Source organism: Petromyzon marinus, chromosome 73 (assembly GCF_048934315.1).
Source record: "Petromyzon marinus isolate PM22_M1 ecotype Great Lakes invasive population chromosome 73, UKy_Petmar_22M1.pri1.0, whole genome shotgun sequence".
In the NCBI taxonomy this organism is placed as follows: Eukaryota; Metazoa; Chordata; class Hyperoartia; order Petromyzontiformes; family Petromyzontidae; genus Petromyzon; species Petromyzon marinus.
The window spans coordinates 8771485-8791984 of record NC_133739.1 but is presented as its reverse complement, the minus strand read 5'-3'; the positions used below and the strand labels follow the sequence as shown (position 1 = coordinate 8791984).

General features: G+C 46.6%; 1 protein-coding gene and 1 pseudogene across 1 annotated transcript; both read left to right on the top strand.

Moving 5' to 3' along the window:
• LOC142907024 (uncharacterized) overlaps positions 1-20500 on the top strand; it is a 183127-nt pseudogene that overhangs the window by 52434 nt on the left and 110193 nt on the right.
• Positions 6197-19634, top strand: LOC142907002 (uncharacterized). The gene is made up of 2 exons (XM_076055898.1): positions 6197-8668; positions 16971-19634. Exons 1-2 carry the CDS (start codon positions 7211-7213, stop codon positions 18432-18434), a joined length of 2922 nt encoding a protein of 973 aa, XP_075912013.1. The 5' UTR covers positions 6197-7210; the 3' UTR covers positions 18435-19634.

The following is a 20500-nucleotide window of genomic DNA, read 5'->3' as shown; positions in this document are numbered from 1 at the left end:
GTCGAACTAGGACATGAAGTGCTCCTTGCTGATTAACGTCTGGATGTTCACAACCAAGGGCTTGAAGCAAGCCTGACTGCCTGCGGTGCCCCTCATTTACGGCCTTGGGCCAGGAAAGTCACGAAAAAAATTGCACACGAACGACGTCTCCACGCAAGCACCCGATGCTCCGTTTTGAAGTTTGAAAATGAAACAACTTTGAATTGTGTTATGTTTTGAATTAGATAATTGTATTTCTTCATTAAAAGCTTATTCATTGAAAACGATATTTCGCGTGAATTTTCTCTCATCGTTAAGTAGATGGCCTTGCCGGGGGTTTGGTTCGATGCGGACTTTCACCTGGTTGGGATCGCGGGATCGAGACGAGGCTGAGCTTGTTCATATCCGTGTACATCGATGTCCCACATTGCTTACACGGACACACCACACACAATGAAATAAATAGAAACTAGAACGACTTAATTCCGGGGATGGGCAAAGATTGAGTTATCTCTTTCAATGGAGCGAGTTAAGTTTGTGTTCGATTCAACAACTCTCTGTCCGTCTGTGTCTCTGTTCCCCTCTGTGTCTGTCTCTCGCTGACTGTGTCTCTGTCGTCTCTGTATCTTTATTTCTGTTTTCTTCTTGTCTGTGTCTGTCCACCTCTCTCTCTCTTGTCAGTCTCTGTGTGTGTCTCTATCAGCGTCTTTCCAACCGTATTCAACTACCGCCAGTAGCAACATGCGCCCATTCAACTTTCACGGGCCCACGACTGCACGCGACTCAAACGTGCTCCGAGTCTCTGTGTGTACGTTGAACTTAATTCGCACCGTACGTAGCCAACCATGCTAATCTGTGGGTCTCTCTGTGTGTGAGTCTCTGTGTGTATCTGGAACTTCTTTCGCACCGTACGTAGCCAACCATGCTAATCTGTGGGTCTCTCTGTGTGCGAGTCTCTGTGTGTATCTGGAACTTCTTTCGCACCGTACGTAGCCGACCATGCTAATCTGTGGGTCTCTCTGTGTGTGAGTCTCTGTGTGTGCGTTGAACTTCTTTCGCACCGTACGTAGCCAACCATGCTAATCTGAGGGTCTCTCTGTGTGTGAGTCTCTGTGTGTATCTGGAACTTATTTCGCACCGTACGTAGCCGAACCTGCACAGGAGGAGCGGCTGTTATCTGTGGAGCTGTTGGCTGGGTACGATCTGTCAGCGGGAGCGAGAGATGATGAAGCTCCCAAGCATTTCACTACGTTACCAACATCATATTTGCACGCATAAGTCGCTTGCCTATTTGTGTGTTTCGTATCGAATCTCATCTCAAACAATCAAAGGACGCCTCCCCCTAAGTGGCAGCTGCCCCTGTGTGGCACAAGGTGTCCCTGCACCGGCCTGTGGACATGAGTCTGTCAGTAGGGGGCGATCATTGACGCGCCATCTCCGTTGTGTAGTTTCTGGATAATATTTGAAATTGCCACAATTTTGACCGTGACACCGACATGCAATGACCTGTGCGTCGTGAATGACACAACGCTATGTTTTTACATCTGCCGTGAAGCAGACTGCGCATATTGTGGTGCATGTTACTGGGGTAGCCAGGTGTGCCTGTTCGATTTGATCCTTGAACCTCTGCAATAAATAGAGAATGCGCATCCATATTCTTGGTTCTTTCGGTAAAGTCACGTAGATAGAAAACAAAAATGAAGATAAAAACAGCGTTATTTTTATTTAAATTGCCATTATTTGTTTTCTTTAATATAACATTTTTTTTTATTTACGCGACTTTACCGAAAGAACCCAAGAATATGAATTCCTGCCAGTCACGAAAGTTTCAAGTCAAAATAGAATGCACCACCAACTCGGCTCGCGTCAATCTGCGTGGAGGCGTGGGGGGGCCTGAGAGAGTTTCTCACCGGCGCAGAACTTCCATGCAGAGGGCTCCACGCAGCTTCGTGCGGAGCGACAGGCCAGGTAGCTCCCACACAGCGTGGCGCAGCTGATTAACATTTATATTCTTGGTTCTGTCGGTAATGTCACGTAGATAGAAAACAAAAATTGGAAAATAATAAATTGATGAAAAGATGCCATTTGTCGACTGACTGAGATGACTGTGCCCACTTATGTCCACACACACACACAGTGTACACACACACACAGTGTACACACACAGTGTACACACACAGTGTACACACACACAGTGTACACACACACACAGTGTACACACACAGTGTACACACACAGTGTACATACACACAGTGTACACACATACACACAGTGTGTGTGTGTACACTGTGTGTGTGTGTGTACACACACACACACACAGTGTACACACACACACTGTGTACACACACAGTGTACACACACACAGTGTACACACACACTGTACACACACACACAGTGCACGCACACACACACAGTGTACACACACTGTACACACACACAGTGTACACACACTGTACACACACACACAGTGCACGCACACACACACAGTGTACACACACAGTATGTACGTACACACACAGTGTACAAACACACACACAATGTACAAACACACACACACACAGTGTACACACACACAATTTGAACACACACACAGTGTGTACACACACAGTGTACACACACACAGTGTACACACACACAGTGTACACACACACACAGTGTACACACACACAGTGTACACACACACACAGTGTACACATACACACACAGTGTACACACACACAGTGTACACACACACACAGTGTACACACACACACTGTGTACCAACACACACACGGTGTACACACACAGTGTACAGACACACAGTGTGTACACACACACACTGTGTACACACACAGTGTACAAACACACAGTGTACAAACACACAGTGTACAAACACACAGTGTACACACACAGTGTACAAACACACACAAAGTGTACAAACACACACGCAGTGTGCACACACAGTGTACACACACACAGTGTACACACACACAGTGTACACACACACAGTGTGTACACACACACATAGTGTGTACACACACACATAGTGTACACAAACACACACAGTGTACACAAACACACAGTGTGCACACACAGTGTACACACACACAGTGTACACACACACACAGTGTACACACACACAGTGTACACACACACAGTGTGTGTGTACACACACAGTGTACACACACACAGTGTGTACACACACACACACATAGTGTGTGTGTGTACACACACACATAGTGTACACAAACACACACAGTGTACAAACACACAGTGTACACACACAGTGTACACACACACTGTGTACACACACACATTGTGTACACACACAGTGTACACACACACAGTGTACACAAACACACATAGTGTACACACACAGTGTACACACACCCAAGTGGTCTCTGTTCAAGGGAGGAAGCAATGGAAAATGAATCTAAATCAACTTAAACTTCAACCCCTCTCTGTGACGACACAACTCACCATAACCTCATCGGCGTGAAACGCCAGGGGGATGTGTACCTTGCTAGTGACGTCATGTCACCAAGGTGTTCACCCCACCCCGTCCAAGGCGCCCTTGAACGTGACGTCACCTCTGCCAGGGTCCCTGCCGTTTTCTGTTCAAGTAGAATCCATATTTGGGCAAGGCCACGCCCAGTGACTGGCGGATCATTAACATAATTATTTCGTGAAAGCCTTTGCGACGGGTTCAGCACCCACGCCCCAGCCCTCTACATATGGGCCGTGCTCATTAACATAATATTTTCACATACAGAGCCGCTCATTGTGGGAGGGGTGTTGTACGTCACGCGGCAGTAGAACATTTTTAAGGGTGAGGTGACGTGACATGACGTCACGTCACCTCCTGCTGCCTCGTGACGTCACGAGATAACAGGAAGTTGCTGCTCTGCCCGTGCACTAAATTCCGAGGTGAGAAATTCTCATCGCGGTTGTGGTGGTTGTTGTGGTGGTTGTTGTGGTGGTGGTTGTGGTTGTTGTTGTGGTGGTTGTTGTTGTGGTGGTGGTTGTTGTTTATCGAGGTAGAGCCTCGCTCTCTCTCGTAGGGATGTCAATTGAGTAGCAGCGAGCATGGAAGCGATGTCCAGGTTGCAACTTTACAGCGCGGGGCCTAGCCACGCGGGGCCTTGCCTCCTGCCCTCGCCTGATCGCTGTTGCTTCAATTATCTCGCTTAAGTTTAATTTGTCTTCACGCGGCTCGCCATTTTGTCACTTTGTTTTACTTTTAAATATTCACGCGGTTTTTTTTTCATTTTTTTTACACCAGGCCAAGCCCGCTTGAGCTGCTGTACCGCTTTTTGTTTTCAGAAGCGACCTGCCCACAACACAACACAAGGTGAGGCTCCTCAACAGCGTGGCGGTGTTCACTCTGGACGCGTGGCGGTGTTCACTCTGGACGCGTGGCGGTGTTCACTCTGGACGCGTGGCGGTGTTCACTCTGGACGCGTGGCGGTGTTCACTCTGGACGCGTGGCGGTGTTCACTCTGGACGCGTGGCGGTGTTCACTCTGGACGCGTGGCGGTGTTCACTCTACTTGGTGGAGTGAGGAAACATGAATTCTGAGCAGGTGAAGGTGGCCAGGCGTTGCTCTGGACACACCACCACCTGTGAACCGTGCCAGTGTGTGACAGTGGTGGAGCCAGTGGGGGTGGGGTAGGCACGTGCCCCCCAACGATCCGATCGAAATCTCTAATTTCGATAGGATCATTGGGGTTTATTAGTAACTAGCTTCACTACCCGGCTTCGCCCGGGACTTGGATTCTTGTCTTGGATACATTTCATATTCCCTTATATTTCACTGAAAAACCCTTAAAAATGTTGATGCTTGCGAGAAAGAAAAAAGGCGAAACAAATCAAGTTACCTAAATCGGATGTTTTCACTCAAGGAAATTTAACCTTAATCCACTTCTACGCAAGGTCGCTTTTGGCCACTCGGGAAGGGAATAATGACGTGGCGAGCTGAAAATAGTCGCGTTCACTTAGAAATTCCAAACGGCATAAGCTGTTAAAATTTTCACGACGCCAGAAGTCAGCGTTGGAGAGGTTTTGCTGCTTCACACAAACAAACAGATGTAATGTTCCGCTTCATATTTAAGATAGCAGTTCTACCCGTTCTTCGCACGGAGGATATGTATTGAAACTCCGAGAAACCAATGGCTTCATCGGCCAGGAGCGAAGCGCCACCTAAAATCTCCCGGCACGCTGTTAACAGCCCTCTCTGTGCTGCCAAATACATCTTTCCCTGGATGTTCTTCCCTGAGTATGTATCTCTGCTACCTTGTACCTCGTATCTGTTCACTCTGTCTATGCTGGTTTGTTCAACCCGGAGGATGAACACGAAATTTAGCAGTCTTCTGAAATTCGTGGTCTACCATGGAAGTGTCTAACTGTGTTGTTGTCCTACTGGTTTTGCATCACGTAATTTTTCTTAGGTTTTGTTGAGTTCTCGTCTCTCATCTTCTTGTTGTATTTGCCTCCGTGCAGTTTAACGCTCTCTATGTGTTGCGTTGATGTCACCCTATGTGCTCCCTCGCTATTTGTTTTTTTACACCTGATGATGATCGCTTGTGTTGCGTTCGAAACGTCGTGATTTATTTTAATATAAATTTATTATATTTCTACATCCGTGACTTTACCGAAAAAAACAATGAATCATTTATGCAGTCACGAAAGCTTCAATTCTATATTCATTGCAGAGCGCTTAACTCAGGTGTGTTGCGGGTTGACGCCACAAACTTCATGGTCATACAAAATACAAAAGTCTATTTTTATACTTTTTTCATTGTGCACGGTATGGAACCTCTACCCACATGCCAAATTTCAGGTGTGTAGTATGTCGGGAAGTATGCTAAACATTTCTAACAGACACACACACACGTATCCACACATTTCCCTTTTATATATACGCTAGCTTTACTACCCGGCTTTGCCCGGGACTTTGATTCTTGTCTTGGATTAAAACACGGTCTTCGCGGAGTGTTGGTGGGGGGGTGTGCATGACGTCAGCAGGCACACTGCGTAACGATGCCGCATAGGGTGACATCTCAGATATGACGGCTATTTTAATACTTTGTGCATTGTGTCCAGTCTGGAAGCTACCCACATGCCAAATTTCCAGTTTGTGTTGCATGTCGGCAAGTATGCTGAACATGTCAAACAGACACACATTCACAAATTTCCCTTTTATAAATATAGATCAATCAGCATTGTGCGACCCCCCCACTGCCACCGGGTGGCATATTATTACGTGCCAGGGACTCTGAGAGGACCACAGTCCGTGTTCATAATTGGCAATAAGTAACGGCAAAGCAGTTACAAGCGTCTCTTAGAATTGTGCCCAGTTGCGTATACAGTACACGACTTCCCTGAAGGCAAACACCTTCAGCGAGCGCGATGCCTTTCACACGCGTCGAATTAAAAGCATAGGACAAGTCCTTACTTAGTAACAACTCCTGACTAACAACTCCTTATTTACTAACAACTCCTGACTAACAACTCCTTACTTACTAACAACTCCTGACTAACAACTCCTTACTAATAACTCCTTACCAACAACTCCTTACTAACAACTCCTTACTAATATCTCCTTACTAACAACTTCTTACTTACTAACAACTCCTATCAATTTCATTGCTGAAAGGGGCTACCCCCCCCCCTACCTGAATATCCTGGCTCTACCTCTGAGTGTGTGAAAGGGTCAAGTTTGTATTTGCAGTCAAGTCTATTAACTCTATTGAGCACGGAGGTTATATCAAAACAGTAGTTTATTTTTGTTTTCCTCTGCAACTCTTTGTAAGAATGTAGTCAGGAAGTTATCACAGCACACGTGCAGCTGAAGTCGGAACTGTTCATCCCAGCATTCAAGGACATCTGTGCCTGGCTTTCACACCTCTACGTTGCGATTGAACATTAATTTATGCATTTCTGCATAACACAAATAGTATTATTTTCAACACCCTTTGCTACGTCAGCTGAATTTAGCTTTCATAAATATTCCTTTTGAAGCAAGACATTCAAAATCATGTGCTCGGAGTTTTGGGTTAACGTTTATTTTGAAGATACGAGGGCTTCCAGGCACGTTTATGACCATTTGCCCTCTCATTGTGTGCCATAACAGCCCGTGTGATGAATTTGGGACACGTTTTCACTATATCATGAATATATGAATAAGTATAGACGTGTAAGTCACGTGTGACTGTATAAATGGATTCCTCTGTGCATCGATACTGACGTGTAGATGGTGTGGATATTCTTTTTGTCTGTCTGCAGCTGTCGCTTCCTCTGCAGAATTGGTCTGATGGAGCAAAGGCACTCGGCGCAGCTCGGTGCAAAAAGGCATCAATGCGACCGGTGTGCATACAGCACGGATAGTACTGCACATTTCACGTGGCACCAGAGAACCCACACGGGAGAGAAACCCTTCAAGTGCAATGTGTGTGGGAAGGCGTTTGCACAGTCACCAAATCTTTATGTACACCAGAGAACACACACGGGAGAGAAACCCTTCAAGTGCAGTGTGTGTGGGAAGGCGTTTGCACTGTCACCACATCTTCATGTACACCAGAGAACACACACGGGAGAGAAACCCTTCAAGTGCAGTGTGTGTGGGAAGGCGTTTTCACAGTCACCAAGTCTTCATGTACACCAGAGAACACACACGGGAGAGAAACCCTTCAAGTGCAGTGTGTGTGGGAAGGCGTTTGCACGTTCACAAAATCTTCATGGACACCAGAGAACACACACGGGAGAGAAACCCTTCAAGTGCAGTGTGTGTGGGAAGGCGTTTTCACATTCATCACATCTTCATGTACACCAGAGAACACACACGGGAGAGAAACCCTTCAAGTGCAGTGTGTGTGGGAAGGCGTTTTCACAGTCACCAAGTCTTCATGCACACCAGAGAACACACACGGGAGAGAAACCCTTCAAGTGCAGTGTGTGTGGGAAGGCGTTTTCACAGTCACAAAATCTTCATCTACACCAGAGAGCACACACGGGTGAGAAACCCTTCAAGTGCAGTATGTGTGGGAAGGCGTTTTCACAGTCACCAAGTCTTCAAGTACACCTGAGAACACACACGGGAGAGAAACCCTTCAAGTGCAGTGTGTGTGGGAAGGCGTTTTCAAAGTCACCACATCTTCATGTACACCAGAGAACACACACGGGAGAGAAACCCTTCAAGTGCAGTGTGTGTGGGAAGGCGTTTTCACATTCACCACATCTTAATGTACACCAGAGAACACACACAGGAGAGAAACCCTTCAAGTGCAGTGTGTGTGGGAAGGCGTTTGCACAGTCATCACATCTTAATGTACACAAGAGAACACGCGAGCATCAGAAGATCCACAAGGAGTGGAGTCTGAAATCCGCTTGTGAAAGTCAAAGTGCCGCAATGAGCCCATCCCTCATGAAACAAGAACTGGAAGAAAATCCCAGCTTGGACACTTTTAAAGGTATCGAGGTGAAATTTGAAGAGGTGAAGGTGAAATGTGAAGAAGTGATGGTGAAGAGCGAAGAGGTGAGGGTAAAATGTGAAGATGAAGATTCAACTCCAAAATCGGACCTTCACATCGATGGAGGCAACGTGAAGCAGGAGGAGAATTCTGACTGCGAGGCAGAGCGAGGCAACTCCCAGCAGTTTGTGGAAGTGGAGGTGTGGGTGGACTTCCTCCGAGACAAAACAAAGTCAAATGGAGACCCGGTAGATGTGTAAGCTTGAGACGATGTCGCTCCAATAGATGCACCTTTGTCACAGGCCTTTAATGACAAGAATGTGAAGTTGAACACTCGATTCCTAGGTTCAACCTGCAGGGTCAGAGCGGCCAGTCTTTGTGAACCTGTGGGTTGCGTAGATCTCTAACCATGAGCGAGAGCCAATAAGCTTCCAAGCAGTCACAAGGTTCTAATAATTCAATTTATATGGTGCTTGCTTAATTGCCTCTGGCAATTCGGAGTGTTGTGTTATAGCTAGTCTCAAACACTCGAAGAGCATCCCCAAGTAGCAGCTGCCCCTGTGTGGTACAAGGTGGTGGCCCTGCACCGGCCTGCATGTGGACAAGAACCTGTCAGTAGGGGGCGATGGTTGATGTGGCATCTCAGTTGTGGAGATTGTAGGTAATGTTTAGAACTTGATAAATTTTGACCCAGACGCCAGCATGCAATGGCCTACTCGTTTTTGAATGGCGCAATAGTATGTTGTACATACACTGTTAAGCGTATTTGTAAAAAAATAGCTTCTTGTTAGTACGATGTAACCTGATGCAGTATATTTCACTGCAGTAATTCAATTTTGTTAATATGCCTGTCAATAATTTAGAATGAATACTCGTCCGATTGTGTGCGTACTTGTAACATTGTCTATAAGGGTCAAACATTGAATAAGTGATGTTAGGACAAAGTGTGTGTTTTGGAAGTAACCTGTACACAACTCAGGAGAGACTCATTGTTCTTGTGATACAGGTCCAAGGATATTTTTGTGTTTTCAGGAAGCATCTCCATCTGGAGCAACTCATTGTCTTTGAAATAGGGAGCACACTCGGATCATTAATCAGTTACAAGGAATACCACTCAAAGGTTACACGTAGAGGAGATACATTCTCTACAACACAAATTATAATTTTGTATTACGTGTTGACGTAGATTTTGTCGAATTAGGACGTAAAATGCTCCTTGCTGATTAACGTCTGGATGTTCACAACCAAGGGCTTGAAGCAAACCTGACTGCCTGCGGTGCCCCTCACAACCATTTACGGCCTTGGGCCAGGAAAGTCACGGAAAAAATTGCACACGAACGACGTCTCCACGCAAGCATCCGATGCTCCGTTTTGAAGTTTGAAAATGAAACAACTTTGAATTGTGTTATGTTTTCAATTAGATAATTGTATTTCTTCATTAAAAGCTTCTTAATTGAAATCGATATTTCGCATGAATTTTCTCTCATCGTTAAGTAGATGGCCTTGCCGGGGGTTCGGTTCGATGCGGACTTTCACCTGGTTGGGATCGCGGGATCGAGACGAGGCGACACAGAGCTGCTGGCCGTGCGAGAAGACCGCCGTCTGCAGATCGATTCCAACGTGATCGAACGTCTGTCCCTGCGCCTCCGTCGTTCATGCAGGGGGCGCGTAGAGGTCTGCAGCGCCCCCTGCATGAAAACGACGGAACGTGCAGCGTGAGTCACGTGAAGTTGTGCGTAAGCGCCATAACAGGGCGCTGTCAGCTGACCTGCCACCACGTTCACGGGTCAGCAGGGGGCAGCCGAGAGAGAGAGCGAGGTGTGTAGGGGTCGACCAAAGTAAACCCCTGCCCCCCCCCCCCCCGTGACCGGAGACTCACACCCCTGACCCCCCACCCGTCCCCTTAGGCCCCTTAAGATAAGACTTTCCAGAAGGTTCTGGGAGGGGGGGGGGGTGACCCCGACCTGGGGATAAAAGGCCGGCCCTCTGGACGGGCCGAGGCAGTGTTCACCAACTCAAGCCTGAAGACATCCGAAGACCTGAAGACTGGACCAGCACCCGGGAACCCTCAACCGAGGCTCTTTTTAGAGCCGGCTTGTAGCGGACCAGAGGTGGCTCGGACACGCTGGGACCCTCCCCGAGCTCTAGCCAGAGCTGGGTTGTAGCGGACCAGAGGTGAGCTCCCGTACCCGGGCTGGCACGGGTCATCCAGTCCTCCCTTAACGCCGGGCTAAGGGATCCCGTGGGTAGCAGAGCCCGGATTGTGCAGGCTGCGGTAAAAGGGAGGCTGTCGCTCCCAGAGGCTATCGGGTGGAAGGGGCCGTACCCCTGTCGTGTTACAGCAGTGTGTAGAGCCGGGTTCGAAAGAGTTGTTATAATAAACGCGTTGCCTCAACCAGACGTCTCCGTGTGATTAGTTAAGGACACAACACTTGTATAACAGAGAATAGCCAGTGGGTTTTCAAAGTACCTTCGTCTTACAGAAATCAATTTCGCGGGAGCCCACCGCATTAAAACGATGCTCAGCTGAACAGGGCGAGCCACGTTGGGGGGTAAGGGGGGGGGGTCACCTTATCTTTGTCACGTGCCGTAGCTCACGTGACTTCTGCCGCGACAATGTCTGGATGTTTTCGCCTGAGGACGACCGCTGGTGTTGCGATCGAAACGTCGCGATTCCTGTTTTTTCTTCGTTTTTTTTCTACCTGCGTGAATTTACCGAAAGAACCAAAGGATATGAAAGACGTCTTGTCTGCTGAGCTTGTTCATATCCGTGTACATCGATGTCCCACATTGCTTACACGGACACACCACACACAATGAAATAAATAGAAACTAGGACGACTTAATTCCGGGGATGGGCAAAGATTGAGGAATCTCTTTCAATGGAGCGAGTTAAGTTTGTGTTCGATTCAACATCTCTCTGTCCGTCTGTGTCTCTGTTCCCCTCTGTGTCTCTCTCTCGCTGACTGTGTCTCTGTATCTTTCATTCTGTTTTCCTCTTGTCTGTGTCTGTCCACCTCTCTCTTGTCAGTCTCTGTGTGTGTCTCTATCAGCGTCTTTCCACCTGTATTCAACTACCGCCAGTAGCAACATGCGCCCGTTCAACTTTCACGGGCCCACGACTGCACGCGACTCAAACTTGCTCCGAGTCTCTGTGTGTACGTTGAACTTCTTTCGCACCGTACGTAGCCGACCATGCTAATCTGTGGGTCTCTCTGTGTGTGAGTCTCTGTGTGTGCGTTGAACTTCTTTCACACCGTACGTAGCCAACCATGCTAATCTGAGGGTCTCTCTGTGTGTGAGTCTCTGTGTGTATCTGGAACTTATTTCGCACCGTACGTAGCCGAACCTGCACAGGAGGAGCGGCTGTTATCTGTGGAGCTGTTGGCTGGGTACGATCTGTCAGCGGGAGCGAGAGATGATGAAGCTCCCAAGCATTTCACTACGTTACCAACATCATATTTGCACGCATAAGTCGCTTGCCTATTTGTGTGTTTCGTATCGAATCTCATCTCAAACAATCAAAGGACGCCTCCCCCTAAGTGGCAGCTGCCCCTGTGTGGCACAAGGTGTCCCTGCACCGCCCTGCACGTGGACATGAGTCTGTCAGTAGGGGGCGATCATTGATGCGCCATCTCCGTTGTGTAGTTTCTGGATAATGTTTGGAATTGCCACAATTTTGACCGTGACACCGACATGCAATGACCTGTGCGTCGTGAATGACACAACGCTATGTTTTTACATCTGCCGTGAAGCAGACTGCGCATATTGTGGTGAATATTACTGGGGTAGCCGAGTGTGCCTGTCTGATTTGAACCTTGAACCTCTGCAATAAATAAAGAATGCGCTACCATATTCTTGGTTCTTTCGGTAAAGTCACGTAAATAGAAAACAAAAATGAAGATAAAAACAGCGTTATTTTTATTTAAATTGTCATTTAATCTTTTTCTTTAACGTAACAGGTTTTTTTAATTTACGCGACTTTACCGAAAGAACCCAAGAATATGAATTCCTGCCAGTCACGAAAGTTTTAAGTCAAAATAGAATGCACCACCAACTCGGCTCGCGTCAATCTGTGTGGAGGCGTGGAGGGGCCTGAGAGAGTTTCTCACCGGCGCAGAACTTCCATGCAGAGGGCTCCACGCAGCTTCGTGCGGAGCGACAGGCCAGGTAGCTCCCACACAGCGTGGCGCAGCTGATTAACATTTATATTGTTGGTTCTTTTGGTAAAGTCACGTAGATAGAAAATAACAAAAAAATTGGAAAATAATGAATTGAAGAAAAGATGTCATTTGTCGACTGACTGAGATGACTGTGCACACCACAGTGTACACACACACAGTGTACACACACCCAAGTGGTCTCTGTTCACGGGAGGGAGCAATGGAAAATGAATCTAAATCAACATAAAATCCAACCCCTCTCTGTGACGTCACCACTCAGCGTTACCTCATCAGCGTGAAACGCCAGGGGGAGGTGTACCTCTCTAGTGATGTCATGTCACCAAAGTGTTCACCCCACCCTGTCCAAGGCGCCCTTGAACGTGACGTCACCTCTGCCTGGGTCGCCGTTTACTGTTCAAGTAGAATCCATATATGGGCATGGCCACGCACAGTGACTTGGCGCTTCATTAACATAATCTATTCACGTACGGAGGCGCTCATTGTGGGAGGGGAGTGTTATCGTTCCCACAAGTGACGTCATGTCACCTCTTGCAGCCGCGTGACATCACGAGATAACAGGAAGCTGCTGCTCCGCCCGTGCACTGAAATTCGAGGTGAGAAATTCTCATCGCGTTGTGGTGGTTTTTGTGGTTGTTGTGGTGGTGGTTGTGGTGGTGGTGGTGGTTGTTGTGGTGGTGGTTGTTGTGGTGGTGGTTGTGGTGGTTGTTGTTGTGGTGGTTGTGGTGGTGGTGGTTGTTGTGGTGGTTGTTGTGGTGGTTGTTGTTGTTTACTGAGGTAGAGCCTCGCTCTCTCTCTCGTAGGGATGTCAATTGAGTAGCAGCGAGCATGGAAGCGATGTCCAGGTTGAAACTTTACAGCGCGGGGCCTAGCAACGCGGGGCCTTGCCTCCTGCCCTCGCCTGGTCGCGTTTGCTTCAATTATCTCGCTTAAGTTTAATTTGTCTTCAGGCGGGTCGCCACTTTGTCACTTTGTTTTACTTTTAAATATTCACGCGGTTTTTATTTATTTTTTACACCAGGCCAAGCCCGCTTGAGCTGCTGTACCGCTTTTTGTTTTCAGAAGCGACCTGCCCACAACACAACACAAGGTGAGGCTCCTCAACAGCGTGGCGGTGTTCACTCTGGACACTTGGCGGTGTTCACTCTGGACGCGTGGCGGTGTTCACTCTGGACGCGTGGCGGTGTTCACTCTGGACGCGTGGCGGTGTTCACTCTGGACGCGTGGCGGTGTTCACTCTAGACGCGTGGCGGTGTTCACTCTGGACGCGTGGCGGTGTTCACTCTACTTGGTGGAGTGAGGAAGCATGAATTCTGTGCAGGTGAAGGTGGCCAGGCATGGGTCTGGACACACCACCACCTTTTGAACCGTGCCAGTGCGTGACAGTGGTGGAGCCAGTGGGGGTGGGGTAGGCACGTGCCCCCCCCAACGATCCGATCGAAATCCCTAATTTCGATAGGATCATTGGGGTTTATTAGTGACTAGCTTCACTACCCGGCTTCGCCCGGGACTTGGATTCTTGTCTTGGATAAATTTCATATCCCTTATATTTCACTGAAAAACCCTTAAAAATGTTGATGCTTGCGAGAAAGAAAAAAGGCGAAACAAATCAAGTTACCTAAATCGGATGTTTTCACTCAAGGAAATTTAACCTTAATCCACTACTACGCAAGGTCGATTTTGGTCACTCGGGAAGGGAATAATGACGTGGCGAGCTGAAAATAGTCGCGTTCACTTAGAAATTCCAAACGGCATAAGCTGTGAAAATTTCACGACGCCAGAGCTCAGCGTTGGGAGAGGTTTTTTGCTGCTTCACACAAACAAACAGATGTAATGTTCTGCTTCATATTTAAGATAGCAGTTCTACCCGTTCTTCGCACGGAGGATATGTATTGAAACTCCGAGAAACCAATGGCTTCATCGGCCAGGAGCGAAGCGCCACCTAAAATCTCCCGGCACGCTGTTAACAGCCCTATCTGTGCTGCCAAATACATCTTTCCCTGGATGTTCTTCCCTGTGTATGTATCTCTGCTGCCTTGTACCTCGTATCTGTTCACTCTGTCTATGCTGGTTTGTTCAACCCGGAGGATGACCACGAAATTTAGCAGTCTTCTGAAATTCGTGGTTTACCATGGAAGTGTCTAACTGTGTTGTTGGCCTACTGGTTTTGCATCACGTAATTTTTCTTAGGTTTTGTTGAGTTCTCGTCTCTCATCTTCTTGTTGTATTTGCCTCCGTGCAGTTTAACGCTCTCTATGTGTTGCGTTGATGTCACCCTATGTGCTCCCTCGCTATTTGTTTTTTTACACCTGATGATGATCGCTTGTGTTGCGTTCGAAACGTCGTGATTTATTTTAATATAATTTTATTATATTTCTACATACGGGACTTTACCGAAAAAACCAATGAGTAATTTATGCATTCACGAAAGCTTCAATTCTATATTCATTGCAGAGCGCTTAACTCAGGTGTGTTGCGGGTTGACGCCACAAACTTCATGGTCATACAAAATCCAAAAGTCTATTTTTATACTTTTTTCATTGTGCACGGTATGGAACCTACCCACATGCCAAATTTCAAGTGTGTAGTATGTCGGGAAGTATGCTAAACATTTCGAACAGACACACACACACACACACGTATCCATACATTTCCCTTTTATATATAGACTAGCTTTACTACCCGGCTTTGCCCGGGACTTTGATTCTTGTCTTGGATTAAAACACGGCCTTCGCGGAGTGTTGGTGGGGGGGTATACGTGACGTCAGCAGGCACACTGCGTAACGATGCCGCATAGGGTGACATCTCAGATATGACGGCTATTTTAATACTTTGTGCATTGTGTCCAGTCTGGAAGCTACCCACATGCCAAATTTCAAGTTTGTGTTGCATGTCGGCAAGTATGCTGAACATTTCAAACAGACACACATTCACAAATTTCCCTTTTATGAATATAGATCAATCAGCATTGTGCGACTCCCCCCATTGCCACCGCGTGGCATATTATTACGTGCCAGGGACTCTATGAGAGGACAACAGTCCGTGTTCATAATTGGCAATAAGTAACGGCAAAGCTGTTACAAGCGACTCTTAGAATTGTGCCCAGTTGCGTATACAGTACACGACTTCCCTGAAGGCAAACACCTTCAGCGAGCGCGATGCCTTTCACACGCGTCGAATTAAAAGCATAGGACAACTCCTTACTTAGTAACAACTCCTGACTAACAACTCCTTATTTACTAACAACTCCTGACTAACAACTCCTTACTAACAACTCCTGACTAACAACTCCTTACTTAGTAACAACTCCTTACTAACAACTCCTTACTTAGTAACAACTCCTTACTAACAACTCCTTGCTTGCTAATACTCCTTACTAACAACTCCTTACTTCCTAACAACTCCTTACTAATAACTCCTTACTAACAACTCCTTACTTAATAACAACTATCATTTTTCATTGCTGAAAGGGGTTGCCCCCCCTATCTGAAAATCCTGGCTCCACCTCTGAGTGTGTGACAGGGTCAAGTTTGTATTTGAATATACTTAGCTCTTTCGGTAAAGTCACGTTGAAGGGAAACTAAAATAATAAAATATATATAAAACACCTTCAGCGAGCACGATGCCTTTCACACGCGTTGAATAAAAACCATAGGACAAGTCCTTACTTAGTAACAACTCCTGACTAACAACTCCTTACTAATAACTCCTTACCAACAACTCCTTACTAACACCTATCATTTTATTGTTTCCCTTCAACGTGACTTTACCGAAAGAGCTAAGAATATGAATTACTGCAGTCACGAAAGCTTTAAATCAAAATTTGTATTTGCAGTCAAGTCTATTAACTCTATTGAGCACGGAGGTTATATCAAAACAGTAGTTTATTTTTGTTTTCCTCTGCAACTCTTTGTAAGAATGTAGTCAGGAAGTTATCACAGCACACGTGCAGCTGAAGTCGGAACTGTTCATCCCAGCATTCAAGGACATCTGTGCCTGGCTTTCACACCTCTACGTTGCGATTGAACATTAATTTATGCATTTCTGCATAACACAAATAGTATTATTTTCAACACCCTTTGCTACGTCAGCTGAATTTAGCTTTCATAAATATTCCTTTTGAATCCAGACAGCCGAAATTATGTGCTCGGAGTTTTGGGTTAACATTCATTTTGAAGATACAAGGGCTTCGAGGCACGTTTATGACCATTTGCCCTCTCATTGTGTGCCATAACAGCCCGTGTGATGAATTTGGGACACGTTTTCACTATATCATGAATATATGAATAAGTATAGACGTGTAAGTCACATGTGACTGTATGAATGCATTCCGCTGTGCATCGATACTGACGTGTAGATGGTGTGGATATTCTTTTTTTCTGCCTTCAGCTGTCGCTTCCTCTGCAGAATTGTTCTGATGGAGCAAAGGCACTCGGCACAGCTCGGTGCAAAAAGGCAACAATGCGACCGGTGTGCATACAGCACGGATAGTACTGCACATTTCACATGGCACCAGAGAACCCACACGGGGGAGAAACCCTTGAAGTGCAGTGTGTGTGGGAAGGCGTTTGCACAGTCACCAAATCTTCATGTACACCAGAGAACACACACGGGAGAGAAACCCTTCAAGTGCAGTGTGTGTGGGAAGGCGTTTGCATGTTCACAAAATCTTCATGTACACCAGAGAACACACACGGGAGAGAAACCCTTCAAGTGCAGTGTGTGTGGGAAGGCGTTTTCACATTCACCATATCTTCATGTACACCAGAGAACACACACGGGAGAGAAACCCTTCAAGTGCAGTGTGTGTGGGAAGGCGTTTTCACAGTCACCAAGTCTTCATGCACACCAGAGAACACACACGGGAGAGAAACCCTTCAAGTGCAGTATGTGTGGGAAGGCGTTTTCACAGTCACCACATCTTCATGTACACCAGAGAACACACACGGGAGAGAAACCCTTCAAGTGCAGTATGTGTGGGAAGGCGTTTTCACAGTCACCAAGTCTTCAAGTACACCTGAGAACACACACGGGAGAGAAACCCTTCAAGTGCAGTGTGTGTGGGAAGGCGTTTTCACAGTCACCACATCTTCATGTACACCAAATAACACACACGGGAGAGAAACCCTTCAAGTGCAGTATGTGTGGGAAGGCGTTTTCACAGTCACCAAGTCTTCAAGTACACCTGAGAACACACACGGGAGAGAAACCCTTCAAGTGCAGTGTGTGTGGGAAGGCGTTTTCAAAGTCACCACATCTTCATGTACACCAGAGAACACACACGGGAGAGAAACCCTTCAAGTGCAGCGTGTGTGGGAAGGCGTTTTCACAGTCACCACATCTTCATGTACACCAGAGAACACACACAGGAGATAAACCCTTCAAATGCGGTGTGTGTGGGAAGGCGTTTGCACAGTCACCACATCTTCATGTACACCAGAGAACACACAAGCATCAGAAGATCCACAAGGAGTGGAATCTGAAATCAGCTTGTGAAAGTCAAAGTGCCGCAATGAGCCCATCCCTCATGAAACAAGAACCGGAAGAAAATCCCAGCTTGGACACTTTTAAAGGTATCGAGGTGAAATATGAAGAGGTGAAGGTGAAATGTGAAGAAGTGATGGTGAAGAGCGAAGAAGTGAGGGTAAAATGTGAAGATGAAGATTCAACTCCAAAATCGGACCTTCACATCGATGGAGGCAACGTGAAGCAGGAGGAGAATTCTGACTGTGAGGCAGAGCGAGGCAACTCCCAGCAGTTTGTGGAGGTGTGGGTGGACTTCCTCCGAGACATTACAAAGTCAAATGGAGACCCGGTAGATATGTAAGCTTGAGACGATGTCGCTCCAATAGATGCACCTTTGTCACAGGCCTTTAATGACAAGAATGAGAAGTTGAACACTCAATTCCTAGGTTCAACCTGCAGGGTCAGAGCGGCCAGTCTTTGTGAACCTGTGGGTTGCGTAGATCTCTAACCATGAGCGAGAGCCAATAAGCTCCCAAGCAATCACAAGGTTCTAATAATTCCATTTATATGATGTTTGCTTAATCGCCTATGGCAATTCGGAGTTTTGAGTGGTATCTCGGCTCAAACACTCGAAGAGCACCCCCAAGTAGCAGCTTCCCCTGTGTGGTACAAGGTGGTGGCCCTGCACCAGCCTGCATGTGGACAAGAGCCTGTCAGTAGGGGGCGATGGTTGATATGGCATCTCAGTTGTGGAGTTTGTAGGTAATATTTAGAATTTGATAAATTTTGACCCAGACGCCAGCATGCAATGGCCTACTCGTTTTTGAATGGCGCAATAGTATGTTGTACATACACTGTTAAGCGTATTAAAAAAAAAATAGCTTGTTAGTACGATATAACCTGATGCAGTATATTTCACTGAAGTAATTCAATTTTGTTAATATGCCTGTCAATAATTTAGAATTAATACTTGTCTGATTGTGTGCGTACTTGAAACATTGTCTCTAAGGGTCAAACATTGAATAAGTGATGTTAGGACAAAGTGTGTTTTGGAAGTAACCTGTACAGATAACTCAGGTGAGACTCATTGTTCTTGTGATACAGGTCAAAGGGTATTTTTGTGTTTTCAGGAAGCATCTCCATCTGGAGCAACTCATTGTCTTTGAAATAGGGAGCACACTCGGATCATTAATCAGTTAAAAGGCATACCACTCAAAAGTTACACATAGAGGAGATACATTCTCTACAACACGAATTGTAATTTTGTATTACCTGTTGATGTAGATTTTGTCGAATTAGGACGTGAAATGCTCCTTGCTGATTAACGTCTGGATGTTCACAACCAAGGGCTTGAAGCAAGCCTGACTGCCTGCGGTGCCCCTCGCAACCATTTACGGCCTTGGGCCAGGAAAGTCACGAAAAAAATTGCACACGAACGACGTCTCCACGCAAGCTCCCGATGCTCCGTTTTGAAGTTTGAAAATGAAACAACTTTGAATTGTGTTATGTTTTTAATTAGATAATTGTATTTCTTCATTAAAAGCTTCTTAATTGAAACAGATATTTCGCGTGAATGTTCTCTCGTTAAGTAGATGGCCTTGCCGGGGGTTTGGTTCGATGCGGACTTTCACCTGGTTGGGATGGCGGGATCGAGACGAGGCTGAGCTTGTTCATATCCGTGTACATCGATGTCCCACATTGCTTACACGGACACACCACACACAATGAAATAAATAGAAACTAGAACGACTTAATTCCGGGGATGGCCAAAGATTGAGGAATCTCTTTCAATGGAGCGAGTTAATTTTGTGTTCGATTCAACATCTCTCTGACCGTCTGTGTCTCTGTTCCCCTCTGTGTCTCTCTCTTGCTGACTGTGTTTCTGTGGTCTCTGTATCTTACTTTCTGTCTTCCTTTTGTTTGTGTCTGTCCACCTCTCTCTCTTGTCAGTCTCTGTGTGTGTCTCTATCAGCGTCTTTCCAACTGTATTCAACTACCGACAGTAGCAACATGCGCCCGTTCAACTTTCACGGGCCCACGACTGCACGCGACTCAAACTTGCTCCGAGTCTCTGTGTGTACGTTGAACTTCTTTCGCACCGTACGTAGCCCACCATGCTAATCTGTGGGTCTCTCTGTGTGTGAGTCTCTGTGTGTATCTGGAAATTCTTTCGCACCGTACGTAGCCAACCATGCTAATCTGTGGGTCTCTCTGTGTGTGAGTCTCTGTGTGTACGTTTAACTTCTTTCGCACCGTACGTAGCCAACCATGCTAATCTGTGGGTCTCTGTGTGTGAGTCTGTGTGTGTATCTGGAACTTCTTTCGCACCGTACGTAGCCAACCATGCTAATCTGTGGGTCTCTCTGTGTGCGAGTCTCTGTGTTTATCTGGAACTTCTTTCGCACCGTACCTAGCTGAACCTGCACA

Coding starts and splice junctions, on each gene's coding strand:
- LOC142907002 (XM_076055898.1), top strand. CDS start 7,211: ATGGTGTGGATATTCTTTTTGTCTGTCTGCAGCTGTCGCTTCCTCTGC. Junction 8,669..16,970: donor ACAAAACAAAGTCAAATGGA/GACCCGGTAGAT, acceptor GTGTAGATGGTG/TGGATATTCTTTTTTTCTGC.